Source organism: Fundulus heteroclitus, chromosome 4 (genome assembly GCF_011125445.2).
Source record: "Fundulus heteroclitus isolate FHET01 chromosome 4, MU-UCD_Fhet_4.1, whole genome shotgun sequence".
Taxonomy (NCBI): Eukaryota; Metazoa; Chordata; class Actinopteri; order Cyprinodontiformes; family Fundulidae; genus Fundulus; species Fundulus heteroclitus.
Genome location: NC_046364.1, coordinates 31,885,017 through 31,904,242, shown reverse-complemented (window position 1 = coordinate 31,904,242; position 19,226 = coordinate 31,885,017). Strand labels below are relative to the sequence as shown.

Genomic DNA, 19,226 nt, shown 5'->3' with positions numbered 1-19,226 from the left:
CCCACTGTCAAATATGGTGGTGGCAGCATCATGCTCTGGGGGTGCTTCTCTTCAGCAGGGACAGGGAAGATGGTCGGACTTGATGGGAAGATGGAAAGAGCTAAATACAGAGTAATCTGGGAAGAAAGCCTTTTTAGAGTCTGCAATGGAATGGTTTAAAACAAGACATATTTATGTGTTACTATGGTCAAGTCAAAGTCCAGACCTGAATCCAATCGAGAATCTGTGGCAAGAGCTGACAACTGCTGTTCACAAACACTCTCCGTCTAATCTGACTGAGCTTGAGCTGTTTTGCAAAAAAGAATGTGCAAACATTTCAGTCACTAGATGTGCAAAGCTGGTAGAGACATACCCTAAAAGATGTGAAGGTGTAATTGCAGCAAAAAGTGGTTCAACAAAGTATTGAAATCATGTATAATTTTCTTTCTCTTTGTTGGTCTTTCACATAAAAGTCCAATAATATATATTTATGTTTGTGATTGTAATGTGACAATATGTGGAACGGTTCAAGGAGTATGAATACCTTTGCAAGCCACTGTATATTCTTAAATGTCCTTGTGGCTTGGTATATGTTGGACAAAACGAAGAATCTTTGCACACTTATATAAAAGGTTTAGGGTAGGGGTATTCAATTCCAGTCCTTGAAGTCCTGGAACTTTTAAATGTGTTCCTGATCCAACACACCTGAATCAAATGGCTGACACACTTCTTCAGTATGCAGAAGTGTTCTCTAGAGTCCTGCTAATGACCTGATTATGTGACTCAGATGTGTTGAAGCAGAGGTACATATAAAAATTGTAGGACACCAGACCTCAAGGACTGGAATTTAAGACCTCAGGGTATAAGAAAAAAATATCAGTATTTTCAGTGGTCAACTGAATGAAACTGTGTTATTGACTTTGAGTTACCTTTTTAATATTTTTGTTGTGTCAGCGTTTTAAAATAATACAATTCTCTGTTTGTAGTGCTTATCTTTACTTTGCTTTGTTAATCATTGTGCATGTTGACATTGAATAATGTGGTTAGCTCCACTCTACGTTGGGTGGCCAGTCTACCAATTATCTTCTGAAATCAACAACCCATTGTCATCTATACATCTGCTGCTCACTAGATGGTTTCTCTATTCTCAGAGGGTTCTCTGAGAACCCATGAGACGGTTGTCGGAAGCTCCCTGTAGATGAAGAGCTTCTAAAAAACTCAGAGCAGCCCATTTGGCACCACTAGCCTAACACTTTGTGTTGCTGCCGTATCACTTGCTGCTATTTGTGGTAACAAGCAATTGAACAGGTGTACCTATTAAAGTGACTGGTTACCGTTTGTGAAACTGTAAAAGCAACTAATGAAACCCTAAGAGAAGTCTAAACTGTTTGTTGAAAATATTTTTTCTATAACTATGATGCAAATTACCCCTGCATATAACCATACATTTATTGTACAGCAGGGAAATAAGTCTCTTTCAGGTTTTTATTACATCTTTTGAACTACAGAAAACAAATACACCGTAAGGCTTAAATTGTCTAAACAAAACAGTTCATAGAATAGAATACACTGAATCACTGTAATTGATTTCAACAGTTTGCTTGTTTTATGGGGGAACTATATATTTTAGTAGGTGTACAATAAAAAACAGTGATAAATGTTGCAATTACACAGAGCTATATAAAAAAGAAGCAAAACAGCAAGAACGAGACAAAGACTGAGTGAGAAATTAATGTTTGTTTTAATATACACAAGTGTCCACCTATGTTTGTGCTTTGGATCTGTTGCGAGACGTGTTTTATTCTAAATATTCAACTGTATTTTCTATTTTAGTCCTCATTAAGGGGTATAAGCTGTGGACATAATCTTTTTGGCTAGCCCTATCGCAAAGGTGTTTAAGTTGCAAAACTTAAGGAGGCGAGTACATGAGCAACTTAGAGACATATTAATTACACCTTATACGAAGCACTCCTGCAACCAACTGTGTCTTCATCATTTACCATTAGTAGGATTGCATGTCAACTTTTACGTCGGACGTAGAAGCAATTTGCTGCACAGAGCGTGCCCATGTGTAGTGCAACACCTGTGAGCGGAAAAAGTAACTAAAATAAGAGGCACTTAAATATAGTATATTTTTTCAGAATCCCTAATTGGTTAAAACATATTTTACTGCTTAATGGCATTATTATTTACCACATAAAGAATATCTAACACCATAATGATGGACTCTAACATAAAAAGGAAACACTTGCTCTACAGAAACTTTTTTTATTTTGACAAGATTGAAGTGGGGAATCTAATGAAACTTGAACATGAAAAACAAGATTTATCAAATTAGATCTGCTTCTTAATACCTGGACAGGTAATTAGATTTGATAAAATAAGCTATGGGCTGCAGCATCAAGAATTACACTGCTTTGCTTTTGGCAGTTTTTTTTTTTTAACATCAACAGGTATGCTCGGCTTGAGGCTGTGCATTAATTTGAGCTGCTCTTTATAGACTCCTCTGTTCATTAGTGAAGTGAGTGTATTGTGCCCCATTTTTGAAGATCAGTGCAGTTTTGGAATATCATCACAGAGTCGAACCTTCCCACAGGTGCTCTTTATAATTTGACTGGAGGCCAAAGAGTCCTGAATAGAAAGTTCATCCTCACCAGAGAACGAATCTGATTTAAAAATGAAACAAGACTCATGCAGTAGTCGTATTGAACACAATGAAAATATACAATAGGAAAATAAAAAAAAGACGATTAGGACCGTTAAAGACTGCTGAACCAATATGTTTGTTTTTGTCTTTTGTTTACAACTTTCCTTTCATTGCTTTTTAGTTTAATCAGGTACAATTAGAGTAAATTAAAGTGCTTCGACGTCTTTCTTTTATGAAAAGGTGAAAGATTTTCTAAGCTAGAAAGAAAACGAAAAATGCAGAAGAATCACCAAACTAGACCTGGGCTAGTTAGCAGTGTGAGGGTATACAGATGTGTTAAACTGTCAATGTTTCAAAATCATATGGTTAAACATTCTCCTACTGAAATACAAAACAAAGCTCAAATTACCAGCCTTTTGACTTGCCTCCCCACCGGTAGCTCTTCAGTGCTCTTCAGCTGGCTGACAGACAGCTACAATGATTTTCTCACACTTAGACAAAAGACCTATTCTATTTGGTTGGAAATATTTCAAGTTGCAAATAAACACGTAAAGATATGAAAGAGATGCTACACATCATAATTATTAACATAACACTATTTTAAACCCACAGTTTGCAAGCTATGAATGAGTTGGCTAAATTATTTTAAAAAAGTAATTTTGTTTTCAATATCTTGGATCTTCATGGATATCTTTCAATATCCATGAAAGCATGTTATTTTTCCAAAGTATAGTTATCTTACCATGACAATCTAATAGCTGCCCATCCAATTTATAGCTAATAAAAAACCCAAATTAAGGTTCTCTTAAAAGCAGGTCCAAGTACAGTATATGCACCTCAAAACCTCTCTAGGGCTTCATTTCCATGAATAAAGGAATCAAAGCGGCGTGTCATGGTGGAAACTGCTGAGATATTAAGGAACGCCAGATTGCTTTAATAGTGGCCTTCAGCTTGTTTGCATTGTTGGGTCTGGTGTCTCTCATCTTCCACTTGCTGATTGTCTGTGGGGATTCGGTCACATAAGTTTGCTGGGCGATCAAGCACATTGGTACCATGGTGATCAAATCAGGTATTTGTTTCGGCTCCTACAAGAAAATGAAATCTTTTAATAAAAACGTAACAGTTTTGCCTTTTTTTTAAAAATATTTCACACTAGGTATTTTTATTTTGTGTTTCTAGGTTGTAATTTTTGCATATTACTGAAACAAGGTTTAAACTACACATTCATAGATAAATTATGCATTTGTTAATGGTGCCATCATCTCTCTCTCTCTTATTAGTAGACCTGTGTAGTTTGATAATCAGTGCAAGTCTTTTTTTTATTTTATTTTACTCTCTCAGCATGTCTCAGAGAAAAAAATGGGACACAGTGTGAATAAATGACTCTTGTAGAAAGTGGCTGAAGTGTATGTCAGTGTGTGCATTTCTTCCCTATGTGTGTGTGTGTGTAAAGCCCTTTATAGTACTCCAGTTGCATGAATGATCAGTGTGGGTGAAACGGTAGATGGGTCATGAAAGAGAAAGAAACTCGGAGTTCTACTACCATGCATGAACAGACTGAAAGATGATTCATGCCTATCAACAATTCAAAAAGTAGTTAGTGTGTTCTGGAAGAAAGTCCCAAATATACCTTGTTTACAGAGGAAAGAGAGGTACTTATTTAGACATGTTGTTTAATCATTCAGTTGTGTCTTTGTTATTCCGTTCAATAAATTGTTTTCTTTGTTCAAATAAGGCTTTCTGTTAGAGACAGTGTTGACATATTACTAATTAATTGAAAAGAGAAAAAAAAGTACTTTGGTCACTTCTAACAAGTTGCTGTCTTGCTACCAACTACAAACCTTTAAAATGTCACAGTATGCTTTTTGACTCAAAAAGAGCAGCCACTATTCTATATTATCTATTTTGGCAATTTAGCTGACCTTTGGGAACAAGATGAGCAGTTTTGATTCAGTGGACTGTGTGGGATCACAGAAAATGCATGTCGTGTGAATGTTTCTGGACAGTGTACATTTTCTTCCTGACACTATTGCCTGAAGTCCAGGGTGCTTGTACTAAGTGGTTGCTTTGCCTCTAGGACTTTTCTCATACAAAAAACTACTAATTTTAATAAACGTGTGTGAGCTGCTATAGAATTTCTACATAATCACTTCTTTAGCCTCTGCAGTCTTTTCTGATTAAACAAAGTACTGTGAAAACACAATTGCCTCATTACAGATTTGAGTGTTTGTGTCACACTTAGATGTTTAGGTTGAGGATACAAAAGATAATCTGAGTAAATACAAAAATACATTTTAAATGATTATTTAATTTGTCAAGGGCCAAAAAAAAACAAACCTCCACATCAAATATGAGCTATGTGAAAAAGTAATTGTGCCTTAACATAACATCTAGTTGTACCTCCTTGGCAATAACACCTGCTATCAAGTGCAGGTAATAACTGGCTATGTGTCTTTTTCGTTGCTGAGGAGGAATTTTGACCCACTCTTCTTTGCAGAATCTTTCTAATTAAGCCACATTATATTTTATGGAGGTCAAGCCAAAACATTTAATTTTTTTACCATTCTGAGGTGGACTTGCTGATGTACTTTGGTTTGTTTGTCCTACTGGTTAACCCTAGTACAACATTTGCACTAGGGATAATGTTTTGGGGCAGGTTGGGGGGATAGGGGGATGGAAGGTGTGTGGGACTTTACTGGGTGGCTAAGCAACAGAGACAATTAAAACACATTTATTTTGTTTTTCTTTTCATAACAGGATATAACAACATATTGTTTTAATTGATGATGTCAAAGTCTATGTTTCTCTCCATCTCTCACCGCTCCACCTATCTCTCAAAATTCTAAAGGCACATCTGTGTAGGGGCAGTAATTACATAGTGTTGTGAAAATAACATAAACAAGACTGTTTTATTTGTTTCATGAAATTAAACCTTTATGTATAATGACAAAAGCTATTTTGTAAATAGACCTTTTTTTATATAGAGAAGGGGTACCCTTCCAAACTAATGAAAGGGAAAACACTACAAGTTTGCTGGGCTTTGGGTCCAAAGTGATATTCCTGTTCAGGATTTTCTAAGAAAGAACATTGTTCATGATTTAATTAATGACAGCAAGTCATCCAGATCTTGAAGCTGCAGAGCATCTCCAAGCCAATCCCTTGCTACTACCCTGTTTGACCATATTTCTTAATGTTGAATCATGAATGCTGACCATGAAGCAAGTGAGGCCTCCAGTGCTTTTTTTCTCACCCTGGGTTCTTTTGTGACCTCTCTGACGAGTCACTGATACCTTCTTGAACTAATTTTGGTGGCCTTGCAACTCCGAGGTAAGTCCTCCACTGTTCCAAGATACAGATGTGGCAGCTGAACTCAGCTGTCCAAAAACGTATCATATAATGTCAATAAACTTTTTTCACCTTGGCCCAAGTTGATTTGCAGTACTTTTTTCCCTCAGTTAATCAAATCCTCATTTGTAGCGTATACAACTGTAGGTTGTATCTATTTAGGTTATCTTTGTCTGATATTTAAACTTGTTTGATAATCCAAAAACTTGACAGAGAAGCAAAAGCACAGTCGAACCTGTAAAGGTGACTGCTGTTCCTCTTTTTTGAGTTGCTACATTAGAGAGTACAATGAAAATGTAGTCGCCCCCTTTCCTCTGTTTCTCAACCAATGCAAACATTTCGTCTAGTTGTTCCTTTTTTAAAAAAAAAAAAAGTGAAGGTGGTGATTAAATGAATGATAAAACATATGCAAACGTGTGACACATGTTTACAATATTGTTGTCTTTCACAAAGGCAAACTTTGATTATCAAATTTCAGTCAAGGATCAAATTCCCTCAGGAAAACCAAATCATATAAAAGTCTTGGCCCATATATCAGGGAGACTTATGGTGCGTAGAGACCAAACGCTTTTTGAGCTTCGAGGGAATGGGGTTTACATGCAAAGTCTATGGTGGATGCACCTTGGGGGGCATTAAAAGGTCATGTGACTCTTATTTGTGACTTGTGGAGGATTTTCTGACAGGAAAAATATTTTTACTTTGTATCACTGATAAATGTTATTATTAAGCCTCCTGGATGATGCCAACTAACCTGAAACAGATGGACAGATACTCTTCAGCTGTAATGGGCTGCCTGTATTTGGTGTCCTGTCCTCTATAAACATCTGGAAAACCCAAAGTCTTATGCAGAACTCTTGTTTTGGACTTTTCTTCCGCCTTCAACACAATAAAGCCTCAATTTTGTATGAAGAAACTTTTATTCCAGCTCAACATTTGTTCTGGTCTAGTAGCCTGGATATTGGACTTTTTAAATACTAAGGCACCAGTGGGTCAAAGTAAATGGCTGCATGTCTCTGCCTCTCCTCTCTTCAACTGGATCTCCGCAGGGCTGTGTTCTTTCTCCATTCTTGTTTTTTCTCTTCTACACAGACGAATGTAGAAGCACACTCAAAACAGGCACATCCTGAAATATGCTGATGATACAATAAATGTCAGTCTTCTCTTCAGAAGATAGACAAGAGGATGAGACTGAATATGGCCCTGTCGTTAATCACTTCGTTCAGTGGTGTGTCAAAAGTAACCTGGAACTCAATATTTTAAAAACGAAAGAGATGGAAATTCATTTCTGTAAAGCTCCACAGTCTCCTACTCCAGTATTGATTAAAAGCACTGAAATTAAGAGGGTTACACATTCCAAATATTTGGGTACAATCCTCAACATTAAGCTGATGTCTGTTTGTTTTTTTAATTCTTTTTATGTTTTATGACCCCTTTCCTGTCAGCTCATTTTTACAAAGTAGGCTGACAGGAAAGGGGGTTTGAGAGAGGGGGGAGGACATGCAGTAAAGGACCTCAGGCTAGAAACAAAGCCGGGTCAGCCACGTCAAGGACTTAGGCCTGGGTCATGCTCTCTACCCCTGTGCTACCGGAACACGCCATTTAACATGAACACAGACTTAATCTATAAGAAAGGGTTGCAGCGATTGTATTTTTTAAGGAAGGTGAATATTTTTATTCTAAGGAGAAGAATTATGAGCCTTTTTATAGGACTTTTATCAAATCCATTTTAACTTTCTCAATGGTTGCCTGGTTCAGTAATCTGAGTATTCAAAACAAAAACAGAAGAAATTGTTAAGGCAGCAAATAGAATAATTGGTGTTGCCCAACTCCTTCTGAAAGACATTTTTATTTGTCATACCACTCAGAAAGCCAAGTTGATTTTAGATTTTCCTGACCACCCTCTCAATGTGGACTTCCAGCTTCTCCCCTCTGGGTGGAGGTTTAGGCTTCCTAGGATAAAAAACAAACAGATGGAAGAACTCTTCTGTACCTATAGCAATTAGGTCTCTAAGGCAAAGTAATTTTTAGATTTCTTTTAATGGAGTTTTTATTCATTCTCACAAGTTTGGGTTTATGATGTTACATATCTGTGTTGTGCCATATGTATGTATGAGAATGCTAAGCTGCTCTCCTAACATGGCAGATTTTTTTTTTGCAAGACAAATTTCTCCCTTTGGGAATAATAACGGAACGGAACTGAACTGAATGCTGTTCTACAAAAGTGTCATTCAGAAATCATGTACCTTGTGATACAACATCCAACTTTTGACATGGAATGCTCACTGGCACACACTGAAAATGTCACTGTTGTCGTTTAAAAGTCATCGAGGTGATACAGCAGATAGTGTGAGACAGAGAGACTCAATGTAAACTCACATCCAAGTTGAGACATCTTCACTTTCATTTTCAAATCAGATTTTTTTTCAATCGGGAGATGAAATAGGATGCGTCGTATTCATCTCTGGTAATAGCATGAGCTGTGATGGAAAGGGAGGAAGAGGGTTGCAAATGGCTGTTGAACATCTGTTTCTCTAGTTATCGTTGAGTTTTTGTAATTTCACTGAGACTGAACGTCCAACTTAAGTTTTTACGGAAATCCTTTAGTAAGGACTGATAGCACAATCCGCAGGCCAGCCACCAGTTGAAAAAAAAGATGACAAAGAGGTGTGTTCATATCCCAGAAGGAAGGTTACTAATGTTATAGTATTCAGACCCTTATATATAATTTTATCTGAGTTCCTCATTTCTGATTTATTTTCAAACGGAGAAGGTTTGAAATCTATGAACAACACATATGGGATGTGTTTTGGTATGTCTTGTGTACATTTGTTCAGACATGTTTAAAAAATTCATGCTGTGAAATGTTGTGTTTATCTTGTTTTATAGTGCAATGGACTTGTTACTATAATAGTATACAGTATGAAAACACACTAGCGTATAATTCAGTCAAGCAAAGAGCTTCCAGGGAAAAAGGTGGTCTCATCAAAAACATTTCCAGAACACAGGATGACTATATTAAAGCTGAGTCAGAGGAGGTTATGACCCTGATGTCTCTGGAGCATTTGTCACTCCTTGCTGTGTTTTACTATAAATAAAATATTACCACGATCAACTGAGCTGGAACAGAAAGGCCGGTACTTGGTGTTTTTAATTACTTTTATTTTGTTTACGAATAAAGATCAGAAATAATTTTAGATTGTATGTGGATTTAAATATATTAAACAAGGAAATGCCTTTTAGCTTATTTGCATACACTCTAAACATGTATGTCTGTTCAACTGACTAAGAATTGCTCAGCAGTTGTAAAGGTCAGCGTTAATGTGTGTGCAAGGTATTAATGCTGTGACTTACTGGGCACTTAGCGCATATCAGATCAAATCACTTTCTTAACCTGGAAATAGCAACGGCACATTCTGGGTAAAAACAGAGGCTGTAAGAATGCTGGTGACAAAAACAAAAGAACTGCAGCGATGAGGCAGAAAGTTGTGTTGGAATAAATAGAGCAAATATCTACATTGAAAGGCCTGTCAACTTAAATCTTTGTTTGCCCATCTAAACAGACAGGCATAGTAATATGAGACGTTAGGATAGCCTCACGGATCATTTAAATGGGTTTTAAAGCCTATTCTACCAAATACTATAAACATGAAAGTAAACTTCTGGAAAAAAAACAATGGAAAATTCTCTCCTCCAATCTGGCATCTAATAAATAGAAATAAGTTTGGTAACCTTAAAGGAATTGTTTAGTTGGATTTAATATCAAACAGTGAGGAAAAATAAATGTACATTTATACAACCTGGTTTCAGATGTATTTATAAAACATTGGCTGCTAACATTTCTCCTAACATGGCACTTGGCCTGCTTTAAAGCGATTTCAAATGGCTTTATTGTAATAATTTGAAAGCGGCATAGTCTAAAACTCTGCAGTGTGAATTGATGCATGTTAGCATGCCATATAATGAAGAATTGTGTGTTCTGATGCACTACAAGAAAGGAAATTGCATAGAGCTGTTTTCCCGTTTTGATGAAAATACCTTGTTAAGAGTAGTGTAACCCTTATAATTTTAACAACACTGGTAAACTTCTGTTGATCCCAGTAATTGGCCCTAGAAACCAATAAGTGACTGTCAATCATGAAAAACAACAGCAGCATGGTTGCCTTGCAGCAAGATGGTGCTGGGTTCAAATCCTGGCATGTAGTCTTTCTGCATGAAGTTTGTATATGCATGAAGTTTGTAAATGTGTGTGTGTGTGTGTGTGTGTGTGTGTGTGTGTGTTCTCACCGGGTAATCCGGCTTCCTCCCATTGACTACTGAAGATACGCACCAGACCCCCCAAAAAGTTTACTTTTTGAAATTTCATTTTAATTACCAGAGAACTCCAGATTCTTACCAGATGAGGCATTACAAAAAATTTAGGAACAACATCTGACTGGAGGTCCGGCATTTCTAAATCATTAAGTGATGTTGCAGTTTGGTAAAGAAAGTGTATTCATGTATCAATTTTACAGTCTCAATCACAACAAATGTGATTGAATATAAACTTTTTTTCAAATACTGTACTAAATTGTAATGACGTGAGAATAAAAAAGAAACACTTATTTTGTCTCACTCTTTGTGCAACCTGAGTGGAGCTGCTATTCTTCACTGGGGTTTTACCCAACAGATTGTAGCAAAGAACAAGATAAACGGCAGGTTCTTGTTATCCGTTTTCTGCTGTTGAATCAAAATATACTAAAACCTTTAAGCAGGTGGCATTTTTTTATGCAATATGGGTAACACAAAGAGTCGGGTCGCAATTCGGTTAGGATAGTCAAAATAAAGTTAAAATAAACTAAAAAATGAAATAGAATGGTCTTTAAGGATGCAAAGCTACATCCTACGGCTCTAATTTGCATAAATATATAACAAATATCAGCGGACTTACATTTAAATGAAGGCAACTTTCATCAGTGCATAAAGACAGGTTGGCACCAGTTTAGGAGCCTAAAGTATTTCTGGGAAATTGCCCTACAGTTTATTTTAAATAGAACACAGATGTTTTCCATTTCCTAACATACCATTAAGTATAGCTTTAAGGACATTAATCTTTTTTTTAAACATCAGAGCCCTGAAGTGAACAAGTGAACACGGGATAATCCTACACAAATCCTGGTGCCGCACATCCCCATCTTTTAAGGGTTGTCAAGTGTGATGTGAGTAGCACTCACCAAACGGAGAAGGGTAACTTCCTGTTAAGTGTGTGAAAGTGTGTCTTTTTTTATAAGCATAGATCGAACTAAATGAAACCACAGAAGTAATAAACACAAAGAATAAGAAAATTTGTGTTTGGTCAACTGTTGTGTGCTGCTTCTTGGCAATAAATCGTATACAATCTCAAGTCCTGGTCTTCTTTTCTTTAAACGGTGCAAAATTTGTAAGGTAGATGCACTCAAGGGCTGAGCTGTAGAAATAAGAATGTGGATTTCACCCATGAAACACTATTAACACTTTTTTATTGCTTAATGTCACAAAATCTTAAAAAAAAATACCTAAAAGTAACACTTATAGGGTCAAAATATATGTGATTAATGAAAAACCTTCTTCTTAAATTTTCTCTTTCCAGTTGTTGAATGCATGCAGATTTTCTCTTTAACAATATATACTGTTTGCAAAGGGAACTGAAGTGAGGCTTGTCCATCTGTTTTCAGAATGATACCAGAAATGGGTCCCGAAAGAACCCTCTACATCAGAAAAAGCTATAAATACTACAACTTTAAATTCACTAAGTTCAATTCAAAATGCTTAACTCATGCAAACTACACAAATAAATACATGCATGAGTAAGAGTAGTACCAGAGACCAGTGGGTTTGTGAAGAACCAGCACACCTCCCATGTTTGCTGAACATGTTCATAAGTAACACACATGCATGTGTGTAACGAATACAAATGCGGCAAAAAGGGAAATACAATTGTTTCTTTAGGGGTTGAGTATAGCAAGTGTTAAATATAGTTTTGAAGCTCTTTCAAGCCTTTTTTTATTATTTAAATAAGTCTAGGGTTAAATGAAATTAGACGCCCACACTGACCTGCTGTGCCAATGCTTATAAATTTTGTAATTTGCTTTGGTTTTCTTTACCAAGGTGCTAGAATGTCTCCGAGTTTACAATTTTCCAGATGACCACATTTTCTAGTTTGCTTTTAAAGAAGGGGAAGTTCTGCCGCACTGGAAGAACTGAGCTGAAATGAAAGAAAAGAAAGATTCTAACCATCACAGCTGGGAAGAGCATGACTCCATTGGTGATTCTGCTCACAAACAATTGGCTCTTGATCACTGAGCGTGTATCCAGGGTTGCATGTAAATGAGACATGGGAGCCAATGGAAAAGCTACTGCCATGGCGACGACCGTTGACTGGGATACCGGGGTCAAGGCATGAGTCTGACTCCATCTTCACACCTGAAAAACACATGGCACAAGCACAAACAGGGCAGAGTCAAGAGGGTGAGTGAAAGAGTATTTGTAGAAAACACCTCTATCAGCCAGCCGATCGGTCTTACTTTCATATCTGATGCTGAAACCCGCTGAGGAGCGGCTATTGTCGGTAGTAAATAACAGGAACAGGAAGTTGGATGTGGAAATCAGGAAATGAGGCGCTTGGGTGCCGTGGTATTCGCCGATCAGCGGGGAGGAGGCCGACGGGCCGTCTCTGATTTCCAGTGTGTCATAGTTGACCTCTGTCTGGAACCTAGACAAACAAATGTATGAACAAATTAAATCAGACATCTATAAAGACACACGATGGGAATTGCGACTACCTAATCGAATGTTTTGCAGAAAAATTGTATACAATGCTGAAAGAACATTTAAAAGTTGTATATTTAAAAAACTTTTTGGGATGCAATTTTTTTGTATTCCAGGGCAGGATATGGTGAGGTCGATTTGTGTGTGTGCGTGTGTGTGCTCCACCATTTTATAACAAAATTAGACACCTATGATTACGTCTCCATTGTTTTCCCACACTACTTCACCAAATTCTAGTCGAATCCCCCGATCACAAAAAATAAAAATAAAAAATGTAAACCCTGTATACTACAACCTCAGTTATTGACACACTCACCAACAACCAGCAGACCTATAAGAAATGAAGCTGAATTTTAGGACCAATACTTATGTTGGTTAACAAATCATTAATCAAGAAGAAACCGATTTCTCATATAGGCAACCAAATGCATGTTAGCTGAAAATAATCAGGCCTTGGGAGCCAGTCATCCATCATAACAATATCTGACCAGCTCAGTGAAAAATGAACTAGCCTTTGCCACGGACATGTGCATTACTTCGCAAATGAAATGCCTCGCAGGTGATGAAGATGACTTGGATTTTACATCATGTCCCAAAACGACAAATTTCAGCTGCAGCAGTTTCAAGCGTGAGCACATTTTTCCACGGCTTGTTTCCAGGAAAAGATGTGTAAATAACAAACATTAATCATGCACTGCAGTAAATTACCAACTTCTCTATCTCTATCTTACACTGCAATTGAAGACTATCTCGCTGAAGATAAAAAACTTAATTATATACTACCTAAGCAACCAAAAAATACTATAAACTATCAGGTTCATAGGAGCCTCAAGTAAACCTGTAGACAAAAGTGGCAGCCCCTGTTTCTGTTAGAAGAAAATTAAATAACTTACTTGTCAAAGTGTATTTTTACAGCATGGTCTTTTTGTGCCTCAATGACCCACTGGCAGTTGAGAGAGTCCTTATAAAAGGATGGCCAACCAGGAGACAGAACAACGCCAGTAGGGGCTGTGAGATGGCCTCCACAGGGAGCTGGAGAAAGATGGAGACAAACATACACACACACACACCACAATGAATAATATAATTAATCATTTTTGTCTTGTCTAAGCACCAAGATTGCATTTCATTAAATTTACAGATTTATCATCTGCTCGATTTATTTTAGCATTCTAATCCCTTTTGATTTTTTTCAATTTGCACAAAAATATTTACCTCTGAAATTATGCTGAGCCACTCTTCTGCTAAAGTAAACAAATCTAACTTTCTCCTATTTGAAAAAAAAGGCTTAAATAATTAGATTATGTTAATTTATAGGGGAAATCAAGTATATTTCAGTGTCAAATGATGCCAGAAAATGTACCCTTAGATCTGTGCAACTCATAAAACTGCAGGCAGCAAAACTTACACTGACACTAGATTATAGATCAGAACACCTCATTAATGACTCATTGAAATTCAATCAGTGATGTTAGGTTTTGGCTTTAGTTCTGCATTTTATTTCTTTTCAAATGTTAAATTCACCTCCTTTAAAACCACATGTAGTTTCAGAACTGTCAATAAAAAAGTGACCAAGTAATCAAAGTGCTGATGTATTACCCATTTGTATTTGCATAAGATATCAGTTGCAAGCAGGTTTATGTTGACAATGTTTCCCACTTCTTCTAAATTAAAACACTTCGCCCTCACCAGTTGTGATTGCCCTATTAAATCTAGACTTTTAGCAGACCTGTAACCTTTTTTTGCACACTCTGAAAATCTAAGCAGAAGCACTTTGTAGATCCATGATAAATTAGTGAAGATATGTAATATGCTAATCTTTACTGATCCAATAGAAGGGGATACTCCCTCTCCCTCATGCAGCATACTTAATATGATGAACTGCTTCAATTAGATTTTCTCTACCATCCACTTTATTTACAGCAGGCAAAGTTTGATAATGTCATTTAGACAATATAATCAACAAGCAAGCAGTGGAAAAACATAAAAAGCAGTTGTCAGCCCAGGGAATGCATGTGCCTTCAAATAATAGTACATTTACCTAAAATCTCTTTGATATTAGCTTAACATATCAACCTATTTCCATGATATGAATAACTGTCTATATATGGATATAATGAATATGGTCTCACACAACTTGAGACAGTGCTGTTCAAAATATAAAAAAAAAATCCTACAAACAGACTAAATAGGCATGTAGAGGCTCAATGCAATTAAAAATTATTTAAATTCTCACTGCTGCTGAAGTGAAGAAACACACTTCACATGCACAGTGGGAGTCAAATTATTTGATGATTTGTGGTCTGGTGAGAGAATTGTTCACATAAAGAGAAGAAATTGTGTCTAGATTTACCTTCACATCGAGGAACGGCGGCAGACCAAACCACATTCCCATCCTGAATGATACAAGTGACCTGGTCCGACCCCTGGGGAATAAATGTTACATGAAATTATGTGCAGCTGACTATATCAACCTTTTTAGCTTCTACAAGGTGCTTTGCTGAAAATGAAATATCTTTACATGAGAAAAAGACAAAAAAGGTGTCTAAAGTTGTTGTTGTTGTTGTGTGTGTGTGTGTGTGTGTGTGTGTGTGTGTGTGTGTGTGTGTGTGTGTGTGTGTGTGTGTGTGTGTGTGTGTGTGTGTGTCCGGTCTTGCAGTGTAGCATTAAGTATTGTTGTCTTAATGCCAGAAAGAGCCCAAAAGATTTTAATTTCACAAGTGGAGGCTTACTGCTTTCCCCATAGTACTCCACTTGATTTATATATGCAAGAAGCTTTATTGGATTTTATTCTGAGAGAATTGCATGTTCAGTGGACACTGAAACTGGAAAGTAGAAGAAGAAAAAAAGGAGAGAAACATATGATACAAAATATATGTTCCAGGTATTCAGTACCTTTATTCTTCAAGTAAGGAAAGTTTATCATATTATTTTTTTGTAGGATGTCTGGATTATTCCAGATAGGTGTATGGCTGCATGAGATAAGCGATGACTCCGTAATTTTAAGAAACAGAAAAGACCTGATGTTGATATTTTAAAGCATGCATGCTGTTTTATGTTTGAGCTAATAAATGGCAAATCAGAAATCTTGATATTGTCACATATTTTCTGTTCTGTGTCTAGCTAGGGGTCATCTAAGGCATTATGTTTTAACCATTTATAACCATGTATTGTAGCCTACTTGCTAAGAAGTAGTGATGAAAGTTAGGCAGGTCTAGTCTCCCTTTATCTTTAGTTTTCTGTAGCGTCTTTAAGCTCATACGATGGGTTTATCTTTCCAAAGAAATTTAGAGATACAGGAGATCAGAGATTTTAACCAGTCGAATGGCGGTTTATTGGGGATCATTGATCATTGAGTACTTAACTCTAGGTAAAATCATCATTTTAATTCCTTCCCATAAGTGAAATTGATTTCCATCTGTCAAGATCCTCTTCTATCTTCTTTAAAAGAGGGTGACACAGTAATGCCCAAATATTTAATACTCCCTGACTGTAGTTGTAAATCTAGGGGGTTCTGTAAAGAACAGTTAATATACAGTACTGTAGATTTGACCAATTTATAGAGTAATCTGAGACTTTTGAGAAATATTCTAGTAATCTAATCACTTGAGAGAGGGAGGTGTTTGAGCGCTGGAGATAGAGTAATACATCATCTGCATGAAGTAATTTTTTATACTATATGAATAATCTATTAAATTAAGTGATCTGCATGCTTTGTAAGATATTTACAGATTATTTTAATGTCAACGTTAATAAGGGATTGCAATAAGACAACATCTGCCTTTAATCTTTTAAGCTGGTTAAAAATCTTCAACTTTTTCTCTCTGGTGCCAGCTTCATGCACATTCCATGTCACAAACCTTAGATTCACTGTAGGTGTAAGTGAGAAGCTGAAGTTGGAAAGTGCATATACCTATATATATATTAGGGCTGGGCAAGTTAACGCGTTAATTTCGCGTTAATTCATTAGACTATTAACGGCGATATTTATTTTATCGCGCATTAACGCATGTTGCTCATATGCTTTCAGTCAGTGTCAGTCAGCACGCGCTGACTGCAGCGCGCTTTCACGGCAGCACTCTCCCGCCCCCCCCCTCCCCTCTCGTACATGGCTCAGCGGCGCCAGCCAATCAGCACACAGGCTCAGCCTGGCCCGCCCACTCAGCTCTCACACAAACTTAATACACAAGTTTTTGTGCTGAGAGAGACCACAGCAGCGAAAAAGCATGAACAGAGGAAGTAGCACCGTTTGGCTTTATTTTAATACCGTAAATGAAATCAAGCTGTATGTTTTGTAAAAAGCCGGTTCATTTCAGTGGAAACACAACAAATTTCTCTAAGCACGTGAAAAAACATGAAAACGTCGAGCCCCAGAAACGGAGAGAGGAGACGAAACTTCTCTCATTGCCCCGACAGACCCACAGACGTCACTGACTGAGGCGTTTCAGTCCTCCATGGAACATGCAGGTAGATCAGTGGATGGATGGATGGATGGATGGATGGATGTTACCGGAGCCCACACATAACATGTAATTAAGACCTTGAAAGAACCCAGTACATATATTAAAAAGTGTTATTTAAGATAAGATAACATTAGCTAATCCTTTTTTTATCCCACGACGGGGAAATTTATAGGATTAAAGCAACAGGCAGGTGCACACAACACAGTGAAAATCACATAAGGATTGAAATATATAAGAGGTGGATTAGCGAAAAAACACTGAACATAACATTATTATTATTATTATTATTATTATTATTATTATTATTATTATTATTATTATTATTATTATTATTATTTAATTGTAATAATAAAATAAAAACCACAAAACCCAAAAGGTCAACAGTTTCATGATACATCAAGCTTAGGGACTGGCTAATATAGAGCAGGTCAAAAAAGGCCATATTTTGGCTGCAGTGCTTGCTGTTCTCTTATGAAGAAAAGATCAACTAGTGCACTAAATTCAATAGATGGGTTGAAAATATCCAGTATAAAATAAGTGCTACAAATGTTACAACACTTTTGTTCATATGGCAGCAGAACATTAAAATAAAAGTGCTCTTTACACTACTTTTGAATTCATTCTTGGAGTTTGTAAATACAATGCGATTCTTGGAGTTTGTAAATACTTCTTGGAGTTTGTAAATACAATGCGATTAATCGCGATTAATCGCGATTAATCAGGGCGATTAATCGCGATTAAATATTTTAATCGTTGCCCAGCCCTAATATATATATATATATATATATATATATATATAGATATATATAGAGATAGATAGATAGATAGATAGATAGATAGATAGATAGATAGATAGATAGATAGATAGATAGATAGATAGATAGATAGATAGATAGATAGATAGATAGATAGATAGATAGATAGATAGATAGATCTAGGTATCTAAAGTTATATTATATAAGTTTTTACCTGTGTCCTAATGAATCCTTGATCACAACGAAAAGCCACGGAGCCACCAAGCTGAAACTGGTCACCGTACCGTTGTCCATTGACTGGAACACCCGGGTCATGACACTCATTCTGACCAAATGCTAATAGGGGACCACAGCAAAACAAAAGGGTTAAAAAAGCAACAAACTTAAAATCGAATATACATCTTCAAGCATAAAGAGATGAATTTGGATGTGACTAGACAAAGAAAAGCCAGTAAACACCTGACATGTTTTAAATTCAGCACTGCATCAAAGTGGATCAAAAATATACAATCTCCATGACTTGGTGGAATATTTATTAGTTTTAAATTACATCTAAATCTGAAAATTGGTTCTGATGGAAGAAAAAAATTTAAATGAAACCACTGCTCTATCACCGTCAGTAAATGTGACATCTCCACTGGTACAGAAATACGGGAATGAAATTATCTTTATGTGTATTCAACCCTGTCATGTTTGGCTTATATTATCCACATTCCAGAGATTAACCTGATTCCAGGCAGAGCACATACCCAATGATTTGACATGTCTCAGGTTGATTAGCTACTGATGGAGAGGAAATGAGTGCTGAATGAAAAAAATGCAGAGAAAAAAACAGCAACAGAAGAATCTGTGAGCATGCAAATGTAAAGAATCCACATATATTTTACATAGTGCTTATATATCAGAATGCATAAATGAATAAGGAAGCTCTATACATTAAAATGCAGTGAATATTCAAAGACCCAATTTAACTAAAAAAATAAACTTATCTCACAGATGTACCAGACAAGTGTTTCAGAGAATGTTACAATGAGTCCAAGTAAAGAATGGAATTTAATTTAAAGGATCTAATAGAAAAAAGAAACACTTGATAATAGTATCCAATCTTATTAATTGTAACACTAGTTTAATTATATTAAGTAACATAATAAGACAATATCAAACTGACAGTTGTTGTGTTATATGTTCATGTTTTACACTAAATGAACTTAGTGCATATGAGACTTGAATAAAGTCAGAAAAGCCTGAATATGC

General features: G+C 36.4%; 1 protein-coding gene across 1 annotated transcript in view; it reads right to left on the bottom strand.

Annotated features, from left to right (window-relative positions):
* LOC105919706 (CUB and sushi domain-containing protein 1) overlaps positions 1-19,226 on the bottom strand; it is a 201,299-nt gene that overhangs the window by 163,820 nt on the left and 18,253 nt on the right. The window contains exons 6-10 of the mRNA XM_036136395.1: positions 18,187-18,308; positions 15,108-15,180; positions 13,648-13,786; positions 12,511-12,698; positions 12,221-12,409 (exon numbers count right to left, since the gene is read on the bottom strand). Of these exons, the coding sequence (XP_035992288.1) occupies positions 12,221-12,409; positions 12,511-12,698; positions 13,648-13,786; positions 15,108-15,180; positions 18,187-18,308 (711 nt within the window). The remainder of the gene's footprint in view (positions 1-12,220; positions 12,410-12,510; positions 12,699-13,647; positions 13,787-15,107; positions 15,181-18,186; positions 18,309-19,226) is intronic.